This window comes from Hypanus sabinus, chromosome 21, assembly GCF_030144855.1.
Source record: "Hypanus sabinus isolate sHypSab1 chromosome 21, sHypSab1.hap1, whole genome shotgun sequence".
Classification (NCBI taxonomy): Eukaryota; Metazoa; Chordata; class Chondrichthyes; order Myliobatiformes; family Dasyatidae; genus Hypanus; species Hypanus sabinus.
The window spans coordinates 12,425,458-12,445,983 of NC_082726.1; the positions used below are offsets into that span (position 1 = coordinate 12,425,458).

The window sequence follows — 20,526 nt, forward strand, 5'->3', positions numbered from 1 at the left end:
TCATTCTCTGAAGCATAGGTTAATGAGGGAAGATTTGGTAGAGGTATACAAAATTCTGAGGAGTCTAAATGCAAACAGACTTTTTCCACTGAGGTTAACTGAGACTAGAACTGGGGGTCTTGGGTTAAAGGTGAAAGGTGAAATATTTAAGGGGAACATGTGGGGGAACTTCACTTACTCAGAGGCTGGTGCGAATGTGAAACGAGCTTCAGCAGAAGTAGTGGGTATGAGATTGGTTTCAGCATTTAAGAGGAGTTTGGATAAGTACATGGATCGGAGGGGTACGGAGGGTTATGGTGCAGATGCCAGTTGATGTGATTAGACAGAATAATAGCTTAGCAAGACTTAAATGGGCCGAAAGGCCTGTTTCTGTGCTGTAATGTTCTATGACTCAATGACAGTCTCAAACCCTCAGTCATCTGTTCACACATAACAACTAGAAATTTCGTCCCCCTTCTTTCTGAAGTACGTTTTTTTTCTAATTTGATCATGCTCTTGATTCTTCTCCTACTGCACAGATAGATATAGAACAATTATTTGCTTATTTTAGTCTTATAACCCAAATCACTGTGACCCTGTTGACCAAACAAGTAGATTGTACAATTGAAATTCAAATGGACCATGTACAGTTGAATAGATTATGCAAAATTGTCAAACATTTACAGGCAAACGGTACTGGTTAATTTCACTTAAGATAGATTAAAGAAGATTCCCAAGTTTTAAATACACTCTTAAACTTCCTTTAAATATTAATGTTTTGAGGCAAGAACTGGTTGCTTCTGTGATTCTTCTGAAAGTAAGGATGAATGTCTTACCTGCTGCTGTATGTGCAGGCTGGAACTTTCTGTCTCAACTGGGATTCTTCCCATCCTTAGTCCTCTCAACTATCCTGCTTATGGCATTGATGTTGTTCGGAAGGTTCTTCAGAAGTCAGGAATGCGGCACAACTCATGGTTATAGCTGTTTTATCGGATGTTCATGATGGTACAGGTCACATGAGGTCAGCCTGCACCAGCAAGCAAGGCAGAGAAGCAACAGAGGAACTGTAAACACAAGATTTTGCGGATGCTGCAAATCCAGAGTAACACACACAAAATACTGGAGGAACTCAGCTGGTTAGACGGCTTCAATGGAAAGGAATAAAGAGTCAATGTTTTGGGCCAAGAATCCTTGTGCACCGCCTCCTTTCTTGAAGTCAATGACCGACTTGTTTGCTTTGTTGGCATTGATGGAAAGGTTGTTATCTTGACATCATGTCACTAGGCTCCCAATCTCCTACCTGTATTCTGGCTCGTCGTTATTGAGATTCACCTCACCATGGTGGGGTCATCTGTAAACTTGTAGATGGAGTTAGGGCAGAATCTGGCCAAGTAATTGTGATACGGGGAGTAGAATAGGGAGATAAGGATGCTATCTTATGGTACAGTGGTGCTGAAAGTAAATATGGTGTAGATATTGCAGCCTATCCGTTCTAAATGCAGTACGTTGGTCAGGAAGTCAAAGATTCAGTTGCAAAGGGAGTTTGCAACTGGTCAAGGAGTTTGCAGATGAGTTTAAATAATAGTTTTAAAGGCAGAGCTGTAGTCAATAAACAATAATCTGATATCAGCAACTTTACTGTCTAGATGCTCTGGAGATGCGTGCAGGATAGGGATATGCTATTTGCATAGACCTGTTTCTGAACTAGGCAAATTGCAGTGACTTGAGGTTGTCTGGGAGGCTGGAATTAGTGTGTGCCATGATTAGCTTTGTGAAGTACTTCATGATGGTGGATGTAAAAGCCACCATGCAGTAGGGCACATTTCCTTGTTTTTCTTAAGTACCTGAGTGGTAGTGGTCTTCTTAAAGCAGGTGGGAGCCATAGATCAAACCTGGATGAGCTGATTTGCACAGGATCTAAGGACATCGCCAGGGACGCCATTCGGGCCAGGTGCTTTCTGTGGGTTCACTCTCCAAACGATTGATGTTACATCTGCAGTGGTGACAAGACTTGCATTTTGGTGGCAATGCTGCCTAACTTTGTTTTGGAATCCATTATAGTATGTAAGCTCTCCCACAACTGACATCTGGTCTAGGACTCTGTTTTGGAGGTGTATTATCCCTTGACATCCTGGTAGCTTTACAGAAGTTGTATTTTGAATACTGTAATCCTAGACTTCAGTAGGGAGTGGATCTCCCAGTTCATCCATGTTGTCTAGTTTATGAAAACCCCGATTATCTTCTTTGGTATGCATCCTCAACACACTTGCTGATAAAAGTTTGTGGAAGTGGTGATGCTGGCTGCTGAGTTTTTGAATATGGACCAGTTTACTGACTTAAAGGAGTCACATGGAAGCTCATCTGTTTGCTCAGACCAGTGTTGTGACTTTCTGTACTTGATCTACCCATTTCAACTTTTGTTTATATGTGGAGAGAAGGAGTACAGCATGGGAGTCTAATTTACCAAAATGTGGACGGTGTGACATGGTAGGTGTCTTTAGTTGTGTAGCAATGGTCAAGGCTGTTTGGGCCCCAGTGCAATAGGAGGCATACTGACAGTAGTTTGATAATGCACAATTAAAATTGGCCTGATTGAAGTCACCAGCAATGATGCAGCTGGCCTCAGAGTATCTTATTTTGAGGCAGTTGACTACAGAGCATAGTTTTTTGAGCGCAGGCTTCATGTCTGCCTAGGGTGGGATGTAAACTGCAACAGGATAGCTGAAGTCAACACCTATGGCAGGTAGTATAGATGCCATTCGCCTTTAGATATTCCAGACTGCATGAGCAGCAACTTGCCTGGACCATCACATCTCAGCATTGTAAGGTGTTGATTAGCAAGTAGGCCCCTCCTTCTCTAACGGCCTGAGGATGCCTTATGGTCTATCTGTTTAATTAAGAAGCCCTCAGGTTATATGGCACAGTCAGGTGAAGCAGGTGGAAGCCATGTTTGAGTAAGACACATCACATAGCAGTCCCTCAGTTCTATTTGGTAGGTCAGTCTCGCTCTTAGTTCATCAGCTTTGTTCTCAATGGCCTGAATGTTAGCTAGTAGTCACTTAGGAAAGGGAACTTGAACCCATGCTGTTCCAGCCTCACCTTCAGCTCAGCCCTCTTACTATGCTTCAGGGCTTCTTCTGGTCTGCATCTGGTTGATTCAGAAGATAAAGATGGATGGCACCTAGGGTAAATTACAAGCTTTGATTCTGAATGAGTTGCCTATAGAAGTCTGAGTAGGAGTGAAAGGCAGTTAATCTGGCTGGCAGTCCATGACTACTGGTGCTCCGCAAGAATTGGTGCTTTAACTGCTGTTAATGATATAGATCACTGATTTGGTTGAAAATGCAGATGACACCAAGACTGGTGGAGCTGTGGACTGTTTAAAGGATTATCAAAGAATTTTGTGGTATATAAATCAGTTACAGATTTGGGCAGGGAAGTAGCAGATGAAGTTTAATCCAGGCATGTGTAATGTACAGTTTTTGTGGGGGGGGGGGGGGAAGGTCAAATGAAAAGACAAAATATATACAGGGAATAGTAGACCCCTTAATAGCTTGAGGTGCAGAGAGAACTTGGGGTCCAGGTATATAGTTCACTGGAAGTGGCTATGCAAGTGGGTAAGGTGGTAAAGAAAGCATATGTAGCAGTGATGAGTAGAAGAGAAAGGGAGTCCTCCTGAAGCTATATAAACTTTATTCAGATGTCACTTGGAGTAGTACGTGCAGTTCTGGTCATTCCATTATAGGAAGGTTGGGAGAATGTGGAAAGGTTGCAGAAGAGGTTTACTAGGGTGCTGCCCAGATTAGAGGGTGTGAGTTACAAACTTAGGTTATCTTTCCTAGAGCATCAAAGGCTGTGGGGAAACCTGACATTAAAATTATGAGAGGCATAGATAGAGTAGTCACTCAGAATCTTTTCTGCAAGATAGAAATGTCATACAGCATAGGACATGTTTGCAATGTTAGAGGAGGGGTATTTAAAGTTGAAGGGCAAGGTCTTTTACTTGGAGCATGGTAGGTGCTTGAATGGGTTACAGTAGTATTTGTGGAAGTAAGCAATTTTATGGAGTTCATGACATTTAGGTCGACACATGAATATGAAGCAAATGGAGGAATATGGATGATAAGCAGGAAGAAGATATTTTGTTTAAATCAGTGTTAAGATCAGCACGTCATCAAGGGCTGACTATCTCATGCAGTGCTGTGCTGTTCTAGACATGGAAGTTCACTGTTAACTATGCAACGTTCATCATGATTTCATCTTTTCTGTACTTTAAACTTCTAGAAAGCTGAGGAGGCTGTCTATCAGACGGGTACCTCCCCAACCTTATCTCATTTGCAACAGGCTGATTATTGAATTAACTCTAATGCACTGAAATCCCAATTTGGGATTATTAGTAACAAACAAAATCAAAATTCCTGATTATATGTGTGTGTATGTATATGTATACTGTTGTCTTTGTGTCATCTTGACTCAGTCTGGACATTTTCTTCTGACTTGAATGCTGTGATGTGCTTTTCACTGCTGCTCCTTGTGGTTCAGATAATGACCCTCCCATTGCTGCTTCCTTGCATACGTTGTGGTACATGGAGCACTTGCACAATGGTACAGCTTCATTGGTTGAGTCACAGTTTTTTGTGAAGAGCAGTGGTTTCTATTTTATCTGCTTCTGCGTTCTGTCATTAATACATGACATGACTGTGAGTGAAAATAATGGTCAAAACAATGGATTCTTCACTTATTGCGAGTTCAAGCATGTATCTTCTCAACTTTCTCTGGGTGTGTTTAGGTTACAGACATTGGAGTACTGTAAATTCTGTATAGAATAACTTCACGTGACTAACTTTTTAAATGCAAACCTTGGGAATTGTTTAAGGAATGAGATCATTTTGGATACTTCTACACATTAAGTCATAATACAATCAGAATCAGGTCTATTATCACTAACTTTTATATCTTTCCATTGTACTGCGGCTGCAAAGCAACAAATGTCATGTCAGATAAACTGTCAATAGGTTATTATTAATTACAAAATATATAAATAATGGAAAAAAAATGACAGTGTTTATTGACTGATAAAAAACCTGATGGCAGAGGGAAAAAAGCTCTTCCTAATTTATTGACTGTGTATCTTCGTGCTCCTATAACTCCACCCTGATGGTAGTAATGAAGTGGCCATGTCACAGATGGTGAAGGTCTTTGGTGTTGGATAGCACACAGTCTTTTGAAAATGTCCTCAGTGGTGGGGAGGGTTGAGTCTGTGATGGAGCTGGCTGAGTCTACAATCTTCTGCAGCTATTATGATCTTGTGCCTTGGAGACTCCATACCAGGCTACAGTGCAACCAGTCAGAATGCTCTCAGTAGAAACTTGTAGAGTCTTTGGTGACATACCAAATCTCCTCAAACTTCTAATGAAGTACAGCTGCTGGTATGCCGCCTTCTTGATTGCATAAATATGTTGAGCCCAGGATATGATATTTAATTAGATAATTTTCTCTGAGCTAACTCCCAGTGAAAATGTAGACAATTTAGTTAACAGCTAAGACACTATGAATAATCTAGATTTCAAACCCATTTCCATTTGTTTACTTCTACTTCTGTCAAATTTGTCACAACTACTTTACCCATACTCTGGGTCCTTCATTCTAATATGCCAACAAGAAGTGTTCATAAATATGCAGCAACGGAAATTAGGTTTATTTTTAATTAATGAAAGGACCATTCTATCTTAATTTGTTGATGAATCAAAGGTAGATGCAAACGTAAGTTGTGAGGATGACTCATGCAATCTGAAAAGGAGTAATGGCTTATGAAGATGATGTCCACCTCCCTACTCGAATCTGTCATTTTAGATTTATCAAGAAGCTGTAATTATGTCTCACATAATTTCCAATGCACAAAGCCATGTTAAATATTCCCAATTAGAACTTGCCTAGCCAAATATTGATGGATACTGTCCCTCAGAATTCCCTCCAGTACAGTAACTCACACCACTAATGTCAGACTCTCAGGTCTGTAGTTCCCTGTTTTGTCTTTACTGCTCTTCTTAAATAATGGTACAACATTAGCCACCCACCAGTTTTCAAGAACTTCACCTATGGGTAAACACAACACAAGTGTATATTTCAATGAAAGCAGCGTTGCAGGTAGATAAGGTAGTGAAGAAGCTGTTTGGCATGCTGGCCTTCATCAGTCAGGCCGTTTTACTATAAGAGTTAGCAAGTTAAGCTGAGGTATATCAGATGTTGATGAGGCCGTACGTGGAGTATTGTTTACAGTTTTGATCCCCCCCCCATAGAAAATATTTTATTAAACTAAAAAGAGTACAGAAAAGATTTACCAGGACGTTGCCTCAATTTGGGGGCCTGCATTTACAGAGAGCGGTTGTGTAGCCTAGAACTTTATTCCATGAACATGGGAAATAGAGGTATATAAAATCAAGAGCGACTGGCTGTTTTTCCCAAGGAGGGATGCAGGAAGCATAGGTTTAAGATCAGAGGCAAAAGATTGAATTGAATTGACTTTATTTCTTACATCCTTCACATACATGAGGAGTAAAAAAAAAACATCAAGGGCAGCTTCTTCACATAGAAGGTGGTGCATATTTGGACTGAGCTGCCAGTGGTTGAGGCAGGCACATTAGCAATATATAAAAGCTATCAAGGCAAGTATCTGTACAATATAGGAGAGGTTTAAAGAGCTCTGGGCCACATAAGAAAAAATGGGATTGGCTTGCTGTGCAATGCATATGGACGTGCTGGGCAAAGGATCTTTCCATGCCTTATGACTCTTAAGTATGAATGCAATTGCCTCTGCAGTTTCTTCCCTAGCTTCCCATAAGATCCAAAGATATACTCAGTCAAGCCATCCACCTTCATGTGCTTACAGCTGCCAACACCACCTCTCTGTTATCCAACAGATAATCATTCACTTCCCCATTTCTTTAGCATCTAGCATTATCACTAGTTTCCTTCATTTAGGTAGCATTCTAGACTACACTGTGTATTCTTTAGAGTATGATATAGGGAGATAAGGTTATGCAGAGTAGGAAGAATAGAAAAGCAGGATGTGACTTCAGTGGTTAGTGAGAAATGAATGCTGGTGTTTGGAGGGATCTGGAGTTGTACATGGATTGCAGAGTTGGCATTCTGATACAGATAGTAGTTAGGAAACCAAATGGAGTAACAGCCTTCATTGAAAGAGATTCAGAGTACATGAGTAGGGAACAAAAATAGAAAATGCTGGAACGGACAAAGGTCCTGACATTGGTATGCAGATACAAGTTTTCTCTTTTCACCAGTACTGTTTGACTTGGTGAAAAGGCTGGATCCACTAAGTAGTTCCAAAGTTTTCAGTTTTTATTTAAGAGATTAAATGTTTGATTAAAGAAAAGCACATAATATTACCAAAAATACTAATAAACTTGAAAATTGCAAAAATGTTCAGAACTAGCAAAGATGACCAAAATTTTTATATGACAAAGAATGTAGACTGAGATTGTTTTTGCAAATGATGCAAAAGAACAATTGCAAAACCTTAGAGGTAGAAGCAGGAACAACAGAGAATGAACGAGTTGCTGGGTGTTAAGCAAATATCTTGCATCAGTCTTCACAGCAGAAGATTATAAAGAAAACTAGATATTGTGGGAAATTGTGTTCAGTGGAAGATAAGGATATCAGTGTAGCAGGTCACTTTAAATGAAGTGTTTAATAACATATGGTACACTGGTGTTCATTGAGGCACAGATTACAAAACCATGAAAGTTACTTTGAATCTTTATGAAATACAGTATTTTTAAGCTTCAACTGATATTATATGCAGTTCTGGTCACTACATTAGAGGAGCAATATGGAAATCTGACAAAGGCTGTAGAAAGATTCACTGTTCATGATTTCTGGAGTGGAGGGTTTCTGTTCGGAAGGTATGCTTAAAGAACTGGGATTCTTGTTTTCCTGACCCCTGACTTCACTTAAACCAAAGTTTAGCAAGTGTAATTGTGCATACTGTTTTGAGATTTTTGCACTTAGTAAAATATTTTCAAAGTTCAAAGTAAACTTATTATCAAAGTACACATATGTAACCATATACAACCCTGAGATTCATTTTCTTCAGGACATACTCAATAAATCCAATAATCATGATAAAATCAGTGAAAGGCTGCACCCAACAGGGCAGACAAGCAGTATGCTAAAGACAATAAGCTGTGCAAATACAAAAGAAAAAAAGAAATAATAAAATAAGCAATAAATAACGAGAACTTGAAATGAAGAGTCATTGAAGGTGAGTTCATAGTTGTGGGAACATTACAATGATGGGGCTAGTGAAGTTGAATGAAGTTATTCCCATTGGTTCAAGAGCCTGATGGTTGAAGGATAATAACTGTTCCTGAACCTGGTGGTGTGAGTCCTGAGGCTCCTGTACCTTCTTCCTGATGGCAGCAGCAAGAAGAGAGTATGACCTGGGTGGTGGGGGTCCCTGTTGATAGATGCTGCTTTCCTATGACAGCGCTACTTGTAGATGTGCTCAGTGGTGGGGAAGGCTTTACCCTTGATGGTCTCACTATCTCAATAACAGTGACAGCACTTCCTATCAAAGTGCTGCTTTACCAATGAGACATACTGTAAATCTTCTGCCATGCAAAAGGAAGTATAACAGATGTTGGAGAATTTAAAAGAAATAAGAAAATCTCAGTTTTGATCTATACTTCTCTTGCTGTAACAGTGAAAGCTTCTGTATTATGTATACAAATTACTGTGCTGATTTCTTACCTTACAGCAGGCGATCTTCAAAATTCATTGGCTGCTTAATCAAAAGGCCTTGTGGCATTCTAAAGTTCTGGAGTTTGCTATGGGTAACCCTAGGTAATTTCTGAAGTACATGTTTGGCACAGTATTGTGGGCCAAAAGGCCTGTATTGTGCTGTTAGGTTTTCTATGTTCTAAACTTTTTTGTTTGCTCCTCTATATTACTTACTTGGTTTAAGCAACCATATGTCATTGAACATAAGTAGAAAGAGTTGTTTGTTTACTTCTATAGTTATAAGTTTCTTGTATTATTAATGATACACTTTTAGTATATCCATCCTTTGTTATTTTCAGGTCATATTGATGCCTTTACCTCAAAGTTGATTTTGATTGACCAGTTTCCAGCAGCATCAATGATGAGTAAACTTGGATCTTTCAAGTAAGTCAATGAACTACATGACAATACTTTGTTGGTTCCAATTTCACCTTTCCTGCTGTTGCTGATTGCTTGTCAGATTAAGATGGGAGCAGAACTTGCTGAAGTCACAAGAGGCTATATGTGACGGAGCTGTAGCATATCCTTTCTGCCTCCTTGGTATCGCTGAAGCTTCTTGAACAGAACTAGCTGGCCTCTTTCATACCTCTCCTGTTGTCCCACTTTCTAATTACTGTATCATCGCCTTTGCCTTGTCCTAACATGCTGGCTCTGCCCTGCTAATCCTCAGTTTCATGTTACCTATTGTCATTTTTTTCATATCTAGTGTCATCCTAAGTCTAGTGTCACATTCTTGGTTTGACATCGGTGGATTTTCCACTATTTCCTCAGGATGAAGACTAAAGTTGTTACCTTTATCCCATTGGTAACTTGTGTCAATCTCATACACTGACCACTTTCTCTCTAAAACAGTATACTGGATCCTCTCTGAGTCGGTTACCTCTGTAAAGTTGTCCAGCTGAACTCTTGCCTTAGCCCATCCTCTCCAGAAACTCTCATCCATGTTTTTTTTCCGCACTTGATAATTTCAGTGCTGTCACAACATCCTCTTACTCATTACCTTGTTGTTGGTGACTTGTGTTGATCCTCTGGTGACTCAAATTTAACATGTAAAATTGCTGTTGTACCATAACAACTGTAACAGCTAAAGAGAAGGAGGCAATGCAATCTGTCAGATTGAAGCTCGCCCCTAAAGGAGCAATATCATCAGCGCTATAACCCTGTTGTATTGAAGATTTTATTCTCTCTCACACATGCCCATCAATTTCCCTTTTATTCCTTTTGCTAATTAACTTACAGTAAGGATAGCATACTGGATAATTAAACTTCCCCCCTCCCCCCAGCATGTCTTCTGGATATGAGAAGATACGTGAACATCCAAAGGAAAGCCTTTTGGTCGCAGTGAGAATGCACACACTTCACTTAAGCAGTACCAAAGGCCAGGACTGAATGTGGGCCACTGGAGATGAGAGGCAGTCAGGACTAATCTCTCCTTGTCTCATAACTGTTTTTCTTCTTGCAATACCTTCAACGCAATCTTCAGTTTTGTCATGAATCTACCACCTGCTGTATCTAAAGAACTTGCATTCTTATTATTCTCAGCACAGAAATGACCTGAGATGCTGAGCTAGGTAAATAGGGAGGAGTAAGAACATTTTAGAGCCTGTGGCTAACTGACAGGTGTGGGTGCGAGGGTGCAACATGGTAGTAAGAAGAGGCCAGAGACAGAAATGCAGAGTGAAAGTGGTGGGAAGGGTTTATCTCAATAGAATGCATTGAAACTTTGGCTCATCTTGCCATTAGTAGCAATACTTTCACCCTGTCTTCTTCCCAGACTGTCAGGCCCTTTAGACTCATTATGTGATATTGTCATCTGCGATGTATTAGGTTGTTAAAATGTGGGTGGTTTGCCCCATCATATACCGTTCCCCATAGTACTTAGATTCTCAACTAATGTGCAAGGTAATCCTTATTGACCAAAGCAAGGATCACGCATATTACAACTTTTTGAATTTTTTTAAGGTTTCAAAATGAAAATGTTACTGGTTAACCATTGAAAACGATGAGAGGAAATCAGGGTAGTTAACCTGTAAAACTGAGTACACGTTCTGAAAGAGCTGAATTAGTTGAACTGACCTAGACCTGCCTTGCTTGCTTGGCATAAGCCTAACTTGCCACCCTGTATTTTACCACCCGTCCATTATAAACCAGGATTTGGGGATGGGGAATGCCCAGTGTACTACACGTCTGTCAATTCAGAATCAGAATCCAGGAACAGGTTTATTATCACCAGCACGTGATGTGAAATTTGTTAACTGGCAGCAGCAGTTCAATACAATACGTAATCTAGCAGAGAGAGAAAAATAAGTAAAATTTAAAAAATAATAAATAAATGAGTAAATCAATTACATATATTGAATAGATTAAGAAATGTGCAAAAACATAAATGCTGTATATTAAAATAAAAAGTGAGGTGGTGTTCATTGGTTCAATGTCCATTTAGAAATCGGATGGCAGAGAGGAAGAAGCTGTTCCTGAATCACTGAGTGTGTGCCTTCAGGCCTCTGTACATCCTACCTGATGGTAACAGTGAGAAAAGGGCATGCCCAGGGTGCTGGAGGTCCTTAATAATGGACACTGCCTTTCTGAGACACCGCTCCCTAAAGATGTCCTGGATACTTTGTAGACTAGCACCCAAGATGTAGCTGACTAGATTTACAACTCTCTGCAGCTTCTTTCGGTCCTGTGCAGTAGCCCCTCCATACCAGATAGTGATGCAACCTGTCAGAATGCTCTCCATGGTACTACTATAGAAGTTTTTGAGTGTATTTATTGATATGCCAAATCTCTTCAAACTCCTAATGAAGTATAGCTGCTGTCTTGCCTTCTTTATAACTACATCAGTATGTTGGGACCAGGTTAGATCCTCAGAGGTCTCGACACCCAGGATTTCTATCAATTATGCAAGACAGCAAATATAGCGAATCTTAAAACATAGAAACATAGAAAATAGGTGTGGGAGTAGGCCGTTTGGCCCTTCGAGCCTGCACCGCCATTCAGTATGATCATGGCTGATCATCCAACTCAGAACCCTGTACCTGCTTTCTCTCCATACCAAAGGCAGGATTGGATCAGTCAGAAAAAGAATTCATTTGATCTCCTTCAAAGTTACATTTTAAAAGGTTGCGGTCATCTTTCCTTCAAACTAATAGTGAGCTGGTTAAAGCAGCAGAATCATATTGCTACTGTGGGTGGTACATCATTGGTTTTCTGGCTGGATGGTTGCATCTCTCTTTACACCCTGAGCCCTTAGGTGTAAAAACACTCTCTGTGTTGCAGCAATGTCTTCGGGTCATTCTTAGATCTGCAATCTAATCTTTAACAATAAGAATGAGTGCTAGTTATAGGATAGAACCACCAAACACAAAAGTTGTTAAAATGGGCAGAACAATGACAGATAAAATATTATCACAATAGGTGTGAGGTGATCTATATTCGGAGGACTAGTAAGGTTAGATATATGCAATGTATAGTGGCACCTTAAGGGTATATTAAGGCACAAATAGACATTAGTGTATAAGATTAAGGATTTCTGAAAGTGGCAGCTTATGTAGATGAAATAGTTGCCTTTATTAGCCAATGCTAATTGAATGCAAGAACTGAGAGGTCATGTCATAAAGCATTGGTTACTATAGTTGTGATGCACTTATGGTCACCCCACTACTGGAAGGCCCGTGATTGCACCCAAGATGGTGCAGTGGATGTTTACCTGGGTGTTGTTTGGAATGAAGCATTTTGGTAATACGAAGAGTCTTGGTAGGCTGTGTTTGTTTTCCTTGGAACCGAGTATACTGAGACTGTGTGTGCCTGATAGAGTTATATAATGTTATAAGGATTCTCACAGGAAGTATTTAGGTGGGCATTTAAATCACCAAGTCATCAAAGGTTATAGACCAGGATCAGGCTACTGTGATTCATGATTATGTGTAATTGTTGGTTGGCATAGACAAGGTGGGTTGAAGGACCTGTTTCTATGCTGTACCACTATGACCCTAAAACTGTTCTTACTCTCAACAATATTCAGAATTTAATAAACATATGGGATGAAAATAGAGGATGTTACCCAGTAATGTAGAAGAATAACTTTTGAGTGCAAAATGTAGACATTGAACACTGTGCAAAGGACAATTTTTGCTCACCCAGACAGGCATTTCATACAGGTTAACACAGGGTTCATGTACATGCCATACACTTGTAATCAGACTTGTCCAAACATGTGCTTACCACTTTGTTGCCATGTTATTACATGCAATGATAATAGTTACAGAATTATTAACAAAACTGTGTCTATTTCTTGTGAAGCAGCTGCTGCAGATTCCTGAAAGTGTGTTATTACTGTTTCCACCCAGTGGTGCCTAGGTTCTGTACTTAAGTTGTATTTCTAATGTAACGTACCTTTGCTTTCATTTTACTTTCTCTGGTCTCATTATGATTCTTAACCGTATAATTTGTTATTCTTGCAGCCCTGTAAATTCATTAAACATTCTTCACCACATACTGAGAAAAGTCACAAGGTGAGTGCTCTGTGTATAAATGTGTGCCTTCCTGTGTGATATCTTCTTGCAAATTCTGATTTGGGTGTTTACACAGTGGACAAACTGATAAAGAATAGAAGCATTGGCACCAGTGGTTAATGCAACACAATTATAACTCTGGACGTTCTAGAGTTCAATTCCAGTACTGCCTGTCGGGAATCTCTATGCATCCTCCCTATGTGGGTTTTCCCGGGTGCTCTGGTTTCCTCCCACAGACCAAAGACGTACTGGGTAGGTTAACTAGTCATTGTAAATTGCCCTGTGATGAGGTTTGCGTTAAATCAGGATTGTTGGGGGTTGCTGGAGTGGTGCAGTTCGAAGGGCCAGAAGTGCCTACTCGGCACCATATCACTAAATAAATGAATAAAGCAAGACTTCCTGTGCCATGTGCTGCTAAGAATAAGAGTGTGTGGTAGATGAATGTGCAGCTGGAGAGTTGGTGCAGAGGACAGGAATTCATTTTTTCTGAACCTTTGGAATCTTTTCTGCAACAGTGGTGACCTGTACAAAAGGGAAATGTTGCAGCTGAACTGGAAGTGGTTGTGGGGGTAATTCCTAGCAGGCAAATTAGCAAATAGTACTAGGGTGAGCATAAACTAGATTGGCAGGGGCTGGGATTCAAAGCAGAAATGAGGCATGTGGGAAGTAGGAAGTTGACAGAATTCAATGCCAGTAAGGTTAATAGACAAGACAGTAGCAGCGTAGCAGGGAGCAAGGAAAGACTGTTGGAAAGACATTTATTTAAATCAGGAGGCCTGACAGGTAAGGCAGATAAACCCAGGGCATGGCTATCTACATTGGATTGGGATATTACAGAAACATGACTAAGGGACAGGGCTGACAGCTAAATATTCCAGGGTACAAGTATTATTGGCAGGTAAGTGCTAGTGGTATGTGGGTAGGAGTTGCATTTCTGATTGAGGACAGTGTCACAACAGTCGTCCTCGATGAAACTACTAAGGGACCATCCAGTGCAGTTTTGTGGGTGGAACTGAGAAATAAAGGAATAGTCACCTTGTTGGGATTGTACTGTAGGCCCATTATAATCAATGGGGATTAAAGAAACAATTATGCAGGGAGATTGCAGAATGTTGTAAGAGTAAAAGGTTTGTCACTGCATAGACTGGGTCTACCATAGTGCTATGGGGTTATAGTGGTGGAAATTTGTTAAATTCAAAGTTCTAAGTAAATTTATTATCAAGATACATATGTCACATATTCAGCCCTGCGATTCATTTTCTTGCAGGCATACTCAATAAATCCATAATAGAGTCAATGAAAGACTGTACCAACTTGGGAGTTCCACCAGTGTGCAAAAGACAATAAACTGCAAATACAAAAAAAATACCATGAACATGAGATGAAGAGTCCTTGAAAGTGAGTGCATAGGTGATGGGAACATGTGGGGCAAGTGCAGTTGAGTGAAGTTATTCCCTTTGGTTCAAGAGTCTGATAGTTGTGGGACAATAACTGTTCCCGAAACTGATAGTGTAAGTCCTGAGGCTCTTGTATCTTCTTCCTGATAACAGCAGTGAGAAGAGAACATGTCTTGAGTGCTGAGGGGGTCTCTGATGATGAATGCTGCTTTCCTGCAACATTTCTTTATGTGCTCAATGGCAGGAAGGGCTCGACCTGTGATGGACTGGGCCGTATTCACTACTTTTTGTAGGATTTTCCATTCAAGAGCCATAGAGTTCCTTGGTCTTGGTGACATTGAGTGAGAGGTTTTTGCTATGGCACCACAGCCAGATTTTCAGTCTTCCTCCTATATGCTGATTCATCACCACCTTTGATTCAGCCTACAACAGTGGTGTCATCAACAAATTTGAATGTGCCATTGGAGCTGTACTTAGCCACACAATCATAACTGTAAAGTGAGTAGTGTGCCTGTGCTGGTGGTGATTGTGAAGGGAATATTGTTGCTAATCCAAACTGACTGGAATCTGCAAGTGAGGAAATTGAGGATTCAACTGTACAAGGTATTGAGGCCAAGGACTTGCTCATTGATTAGTTTTGAAGGTATGGTGGTATTGAATGCCAGGCTGTAGTCTATACAGTCATCCTTGTAATCCTTTTGTATGCATCTTTGCTGTCCAGGGCTGAGTAAAGAGCCATTGAGATGGCATCTGCTGTGGATCTTTTGTTACGGTAGGCAGATTGCAGCAAATCCAATTTGTTTCTCAGGCACAAGTTGATATGTTTCATCACAACCATTCAAAGCGCTTCATCACTGTGGATGTAAGTGCTACTGGACGATAGTCATTGAGACAGATTCATCAAAAAAAGTAATCTTGCTTAAAATATTAAAGAAATGTGTCATCTTTAACTTCATGCCTTTTGGAAATCAGGTCATCTTTTACTTGCTTAGCTATTCACAGTAACAGAAATTTTGACCAGTGGTGCCCAAACTTTTGCATGCCACCATATATATGTAGTTAGAAAGACATGGATTGATTAGGGATATTCAGCATGACTGTGCATGGAAGTTAACACCTAATGAATTTGATTAGGTGCTTTGAAGAAGTACCCAAGAAGGCTGATGAAAATATAGTGATAGACATTCTGTCTGTGGAATTCAGTAAGGCCTGTGATAAGGTTCCAAGTGGTTGACTGCAATGGAAAAATAGCGTGGAATCCAAGGGAGCAGGCACATGGATACAGAATTGTCTTGAAGGTAGGAAGCAAAGAGTGGAAGACTTTCTTGGAGTAGAAGACTGTGACTAGTAGTGTTTCCACGGATTGGTGCTGAGCCCATTGCTATTTGTCATCTATATCAATGATTTTGAGGAAAATCATGGTAAGTTTGCAGATGATGCTTTAATATGCAGTGTTGTAAACAATAGTAAACAGAATTACAGAGGGATTTTGATCAGTGGGATAGTAGGCCGAGGATTGGCAGATGGAGTTTAATTTGAGTAAGTACAAGTTGTTGTGTACTGAGAAGACAAATATGGGTAGGTTCTTTCACAGTGATTGGTAGGCCCTAGAGGAATGTTATAGAACAGAGTTCCAAGTTCATGGATCCCTGAAAGTGGAGTCCCAGGTAGTCAGGGTGGTTTAAAAAAAAACTTTTGGCATGCCTCATCAGTTAGGCACCAAACATAGAAGTTAGGATGTTATGTCTTAGAATATGTTGGTGAGGCTGCGTGTGGAATATTGTGTTCACTTTTAGTTACCCCTCTGTAGAGGACATGCCATTAAGCTGAAAACAGTGCAAAGGAGATTTGACCATTTTCCTGCGACTCGAGGGAAAGAGTTATAGAGGGAGGTTGAGCAGGGTGGGACTTTTTTTTTTCATTGGAGTATAAGAGAATGAAGGCTGATCTTATAGAAGGGCAAGAAAATGTAGGGGGCATAAATAGAATGAATACGCACAGCCTTTTTCTCAAAGTTGGGGAATCAAGAACTAGAAGATGTAGGTTTAGGGTGAGAGGAGTGGGATTTAACAGAAATTTGAGGGGTAACTTTTTCACCTAGAGAGTTTTCTGTGGAATAAGCTGGTTGAGGCAGGTACACTAACAACATTAGAAAAAAATACTTGGACAAGAACAGAAGTAGGAAAGGTTCAGAGAAAGATGGCAAATGCCAGCAAATAGAATGAGTTTAATGGGAATCTTAATCAGCTTGAGCCATTTGGGCTGAAGGGCCTGGTTCCTTCTTGTATAACTCACAGTTGTCCTAGATCTAGATTCACCCACAGACAGAAACATCCCCTCTATACTTAGAACATTGTATACTTCAGTAAAGTCCCTTCTCATTCTTCTAAACTCGCATTGGTTACAAGGCCTCTGTAACTGAAATGTAACCTCATTACATTTGTATTCATTTCCCTCGTAATAAATAACATTAATCATGAGAAATTACCTATTTCTATTAAACTCTCTTTTATTTATCCCCAGCTGATATACAGATTGGCAATTTCCACCTATGTTTAAACTCCCTATCCAGAACTTTGCACGTTAAATAAAAATCGCTAAATAGGCTTTGTGAAGTACCCAATTCCGTACCATCCCACAGGAGTCCTATTCATATTGTCACTGTAATATTAGTATTTCTTTCTCCTTCGGTTGATATAAAATTACTCGGTCAAACTCTAAACAGTTTTTCATGGACTCTCACCCAGCAGTTAATGACAGTATTCTATCACTTTTTTAAAAATTGCTTGCTGATCCATCATCCTTGCCCTTTGCAAATCGTGCACTTGAAGACCAAGAACCTTCTACAACTCAAGTCAGTAATCTCTCACCATGCAAATGATACATATCTTTGATTGTCAAAATGGACAATTCACATCTTCCCACTTTATACTCCATTTGTCTCACTCCATTTGTCAAATCTTTCTTACTCACTTGACCTGCCTGTAGCCCTCTCTAAACTTTATATCATCTTCAGATTTTACTTCCTGACCTATTGTTGTGTCTTCACAAACTATGTGATATGTAAATGAGAAATAATAGGATCATGGATAGACCATTGGGATGCACCAGAGGTGAGAGAAGCCATTACAGGTGATTCTTACGATTGACCTGAATGGAACTGGTAGCTCACTTACACCCAGCTGGACAACAGTGAACTTTGAAAGAGATAACTGGACAACTGTATCAAGCACTACAGGGGCCAAGAAGGTCCACTAACTTTAGATATTTAATGACATTGAAAAGATTTGTTATTTGCCTGTGCAAAGGTCAAAAACCTGATTTAACTGATTAATAGAAGATTCAGAAACAATGGTAATGTACTTTGTATAGAATACCACTTGGGAGGTGAGAATCCATGAAAAACGGTTCACGGTTTGCCTTGGTAACATTTTTATAACCTCAAAGAAAAATAAAACCCTCCAAATGTGGCTGATGAAACTGGGATGTTATTCAAGACTACACCTTTCAATAGAAATTGTACCAAATCCCAAGGTGACTGTTTAAGCAAACATAGAAACTGCAATAATGTCTTGGTTGAGGGGAAATGAAAGAGTTCAAAGAAGTTAGCAACTTATTATAACCAAGGAATAGTTTAGTACCTGGCAGAAGAGAGCATAAGCACAACAGAAGTATTCAAGTCGAGTCAAGTCAATTGTTATGTGTACAAATATGGTGAGGTACATTACAACAAAAAACTTGCAGCATTATCACAGACCCGTGTGTATTTACAACACCATGAATCTGGTCCTAGACTCCCTCACCATGGGAAACATCCTCCCCACATCTACTCTACATAGACCTTTCAATTTTTAATAGGTTACAATGAGACCCCCCCCCCATTCTACTAAACTCCAGCAAGTACAAGCCCAGAACCATCAAATGTTTAGTACCTGTGTTAACCCTTTCATTCCCAGAATCACTTGTGAAACTTCCTCTGGACCCTCTCCAATGCCTGCACATCTTTTCTTGATAAAGGACTCAAAACTGCTCACATATTCCAATGCCTTATAAAGCCTCAACATTATATCTTTGCTCTTTGTATTCTAGTCCTTGCAAAATGAATGCTAACATTACATTTAGCTTCATTACCACTGACTCAGACTGCAAATTAACCTTTAGAGAGTCCTCCACAAGGACTCCTAAGTCTCTTTTGCACCTCTGAGTTTTGAATTTTCACACGTGGAATTTGGGCCCGGTGTCATGGTGCAGTGTCTGCAGCAACTATGGGCTTGTTTCAACCTAAACATCAAATATTCCTTTCTCTTCACAGCTGTTACCCATCCCTCCATCAGTTTGTTTTTTTTTTCCCTCCAGATCCCAGCATCCATGAGCTTTCATTTATTCACTAATGTAGCTTGCAGAACCAGCAGTTCCTGCCTCTCCCTGAATTCCCTAAAGAAATTATCCATTTCAGATGACAGTTGAACCAACCACATTGGGTGAGAGTAGCAGAGTTCCTTCTCTGAAGAATGTTAATGAACTAAATGAGTCTTCAATCAATCTGTGGATGGGTAATTACCTTTAAATTAACTGGATTTGGCTTACCCTGCAACCCAGGTGGGATTTGAGGCATCAGGATTACTCGTCCAATATCTTCACCATGATGCCATTGATCCCTAAGAAAGATGAGAATGCAAAGAATAGATTGTTCACAGAAGAAGAGTGTAAGTGTAAGAAGTGGATTGTTGCTGGAGGTGCTCCAGTTGGGATTAGGTAGCTAAGGGTCATATGAAGTGAGCCCTTGCCATTTAGTTGGTCAATGGAGAAACTGGCAGACCTGCTGAGTTCATCCAGCTTGGTTGTATGTGTTAATTTGACCACAGCATCTGCAGTATAATTTGAGTCTGCTAAGTCAATGCTTAGGAAGTGATTTATCACAAAAAATGGACTATTCATCCAAACTCTGCCACCTTTGTCCTGAATTTCACTGTCCTACTTAATTTCATCAACTTCCACCCTGCCTTTAAATTCACTTTGTTCATTTCTGACACAACTCTCCCTTTTCTTAAACACTCTGCATCTCTAAAGGCAAACTACCTACCGATATCTTTTAGAAGCCTACCAATTTCCACTGATGTCCAAACTATACTTCTTCCCACCTTGTCTCCTGTAAAAATACTGTTCACTTTACTCAGTTCATTCATCTCCATCGTATCTGTTCCCAGAATGAGGCTTTCCTTTGAAGGGCATCAGGGATGTCATCTTTAAAGAGTGGGGTTTCCCTTCCTCCACCATTGATGCTCCACTCATCTGCATCTATTCCATTTTCTGGATGTCTGGATTTTCTGGATGCCCATCCTTCTGCAGCTTTAACCGGGTTAGAGTACATTTTGTGCTCACGTACTACCCCCCATGAGCCTCTGCATCCAATGCATCATTCTCCTCAACTTCCGCCATCTTCAACAGGATCCTGCCACCAAACAAATCTTTAACCCCCCCCCGACCCCCACCGGCTCTCTGCTTTCTACAGGGGTTGCTATTTCTGTGATTCCTTTGTCCATTTGTCCGTGCCCACTAATCTCCCTCCTGGCATGTATCTTTGCAAGCAACAGAAATGTCCATTCACTTCCCTCACCTCCATTCAGGACCCCAAGCAGGCCTTCCATGTGAGGCAACACTTCACCTGTGAATTTTTCGGGGTTGTCTGCTGCCTCCGGTGCCCCTCTTCTACATTGGTGAGACCCAACTTAAATTGGGAAAATGCTTTGTTGAACACCTCTGGTCCATCCACAAAAGGCCAAATTTCCTGGTGACCAACCATTTTAATTCCTGTCCCCATCCCCATTCCCATTCTA

At 40.3% G+C, this 20,526-nt stretch overlaps 1 protein-coding gene across 4 annotated transcripts in view; it reads left to right on the forward strand.

The window, feature by feature from the left end:
- The window catches only part of ice2 (interactor of little elongator complex ELL subunit 2), a 121,056-nt gene that overhangs the window by 78,763 nt on the left and 21,767 nt on the right, over positions 1-20,526 (forward strand). For all 4 annotated transcript variants that reach the window (XM_059945989.1, XM_059945990.1, XM_059945988.1 and 1 more), the window contains 2 exons: positions 9,078-9,162; positions 13,242-13,292. In XM_059945989.1, the coding sequence (XP_059801972.1) occupies positions 9,078-9,162; positions 13,242-13,292 (136 nt within the window). The remainder of the gene's footprint in view (positions 1-9,077; positions 9,163-13,241; positions 13,293-20,526) is intronic.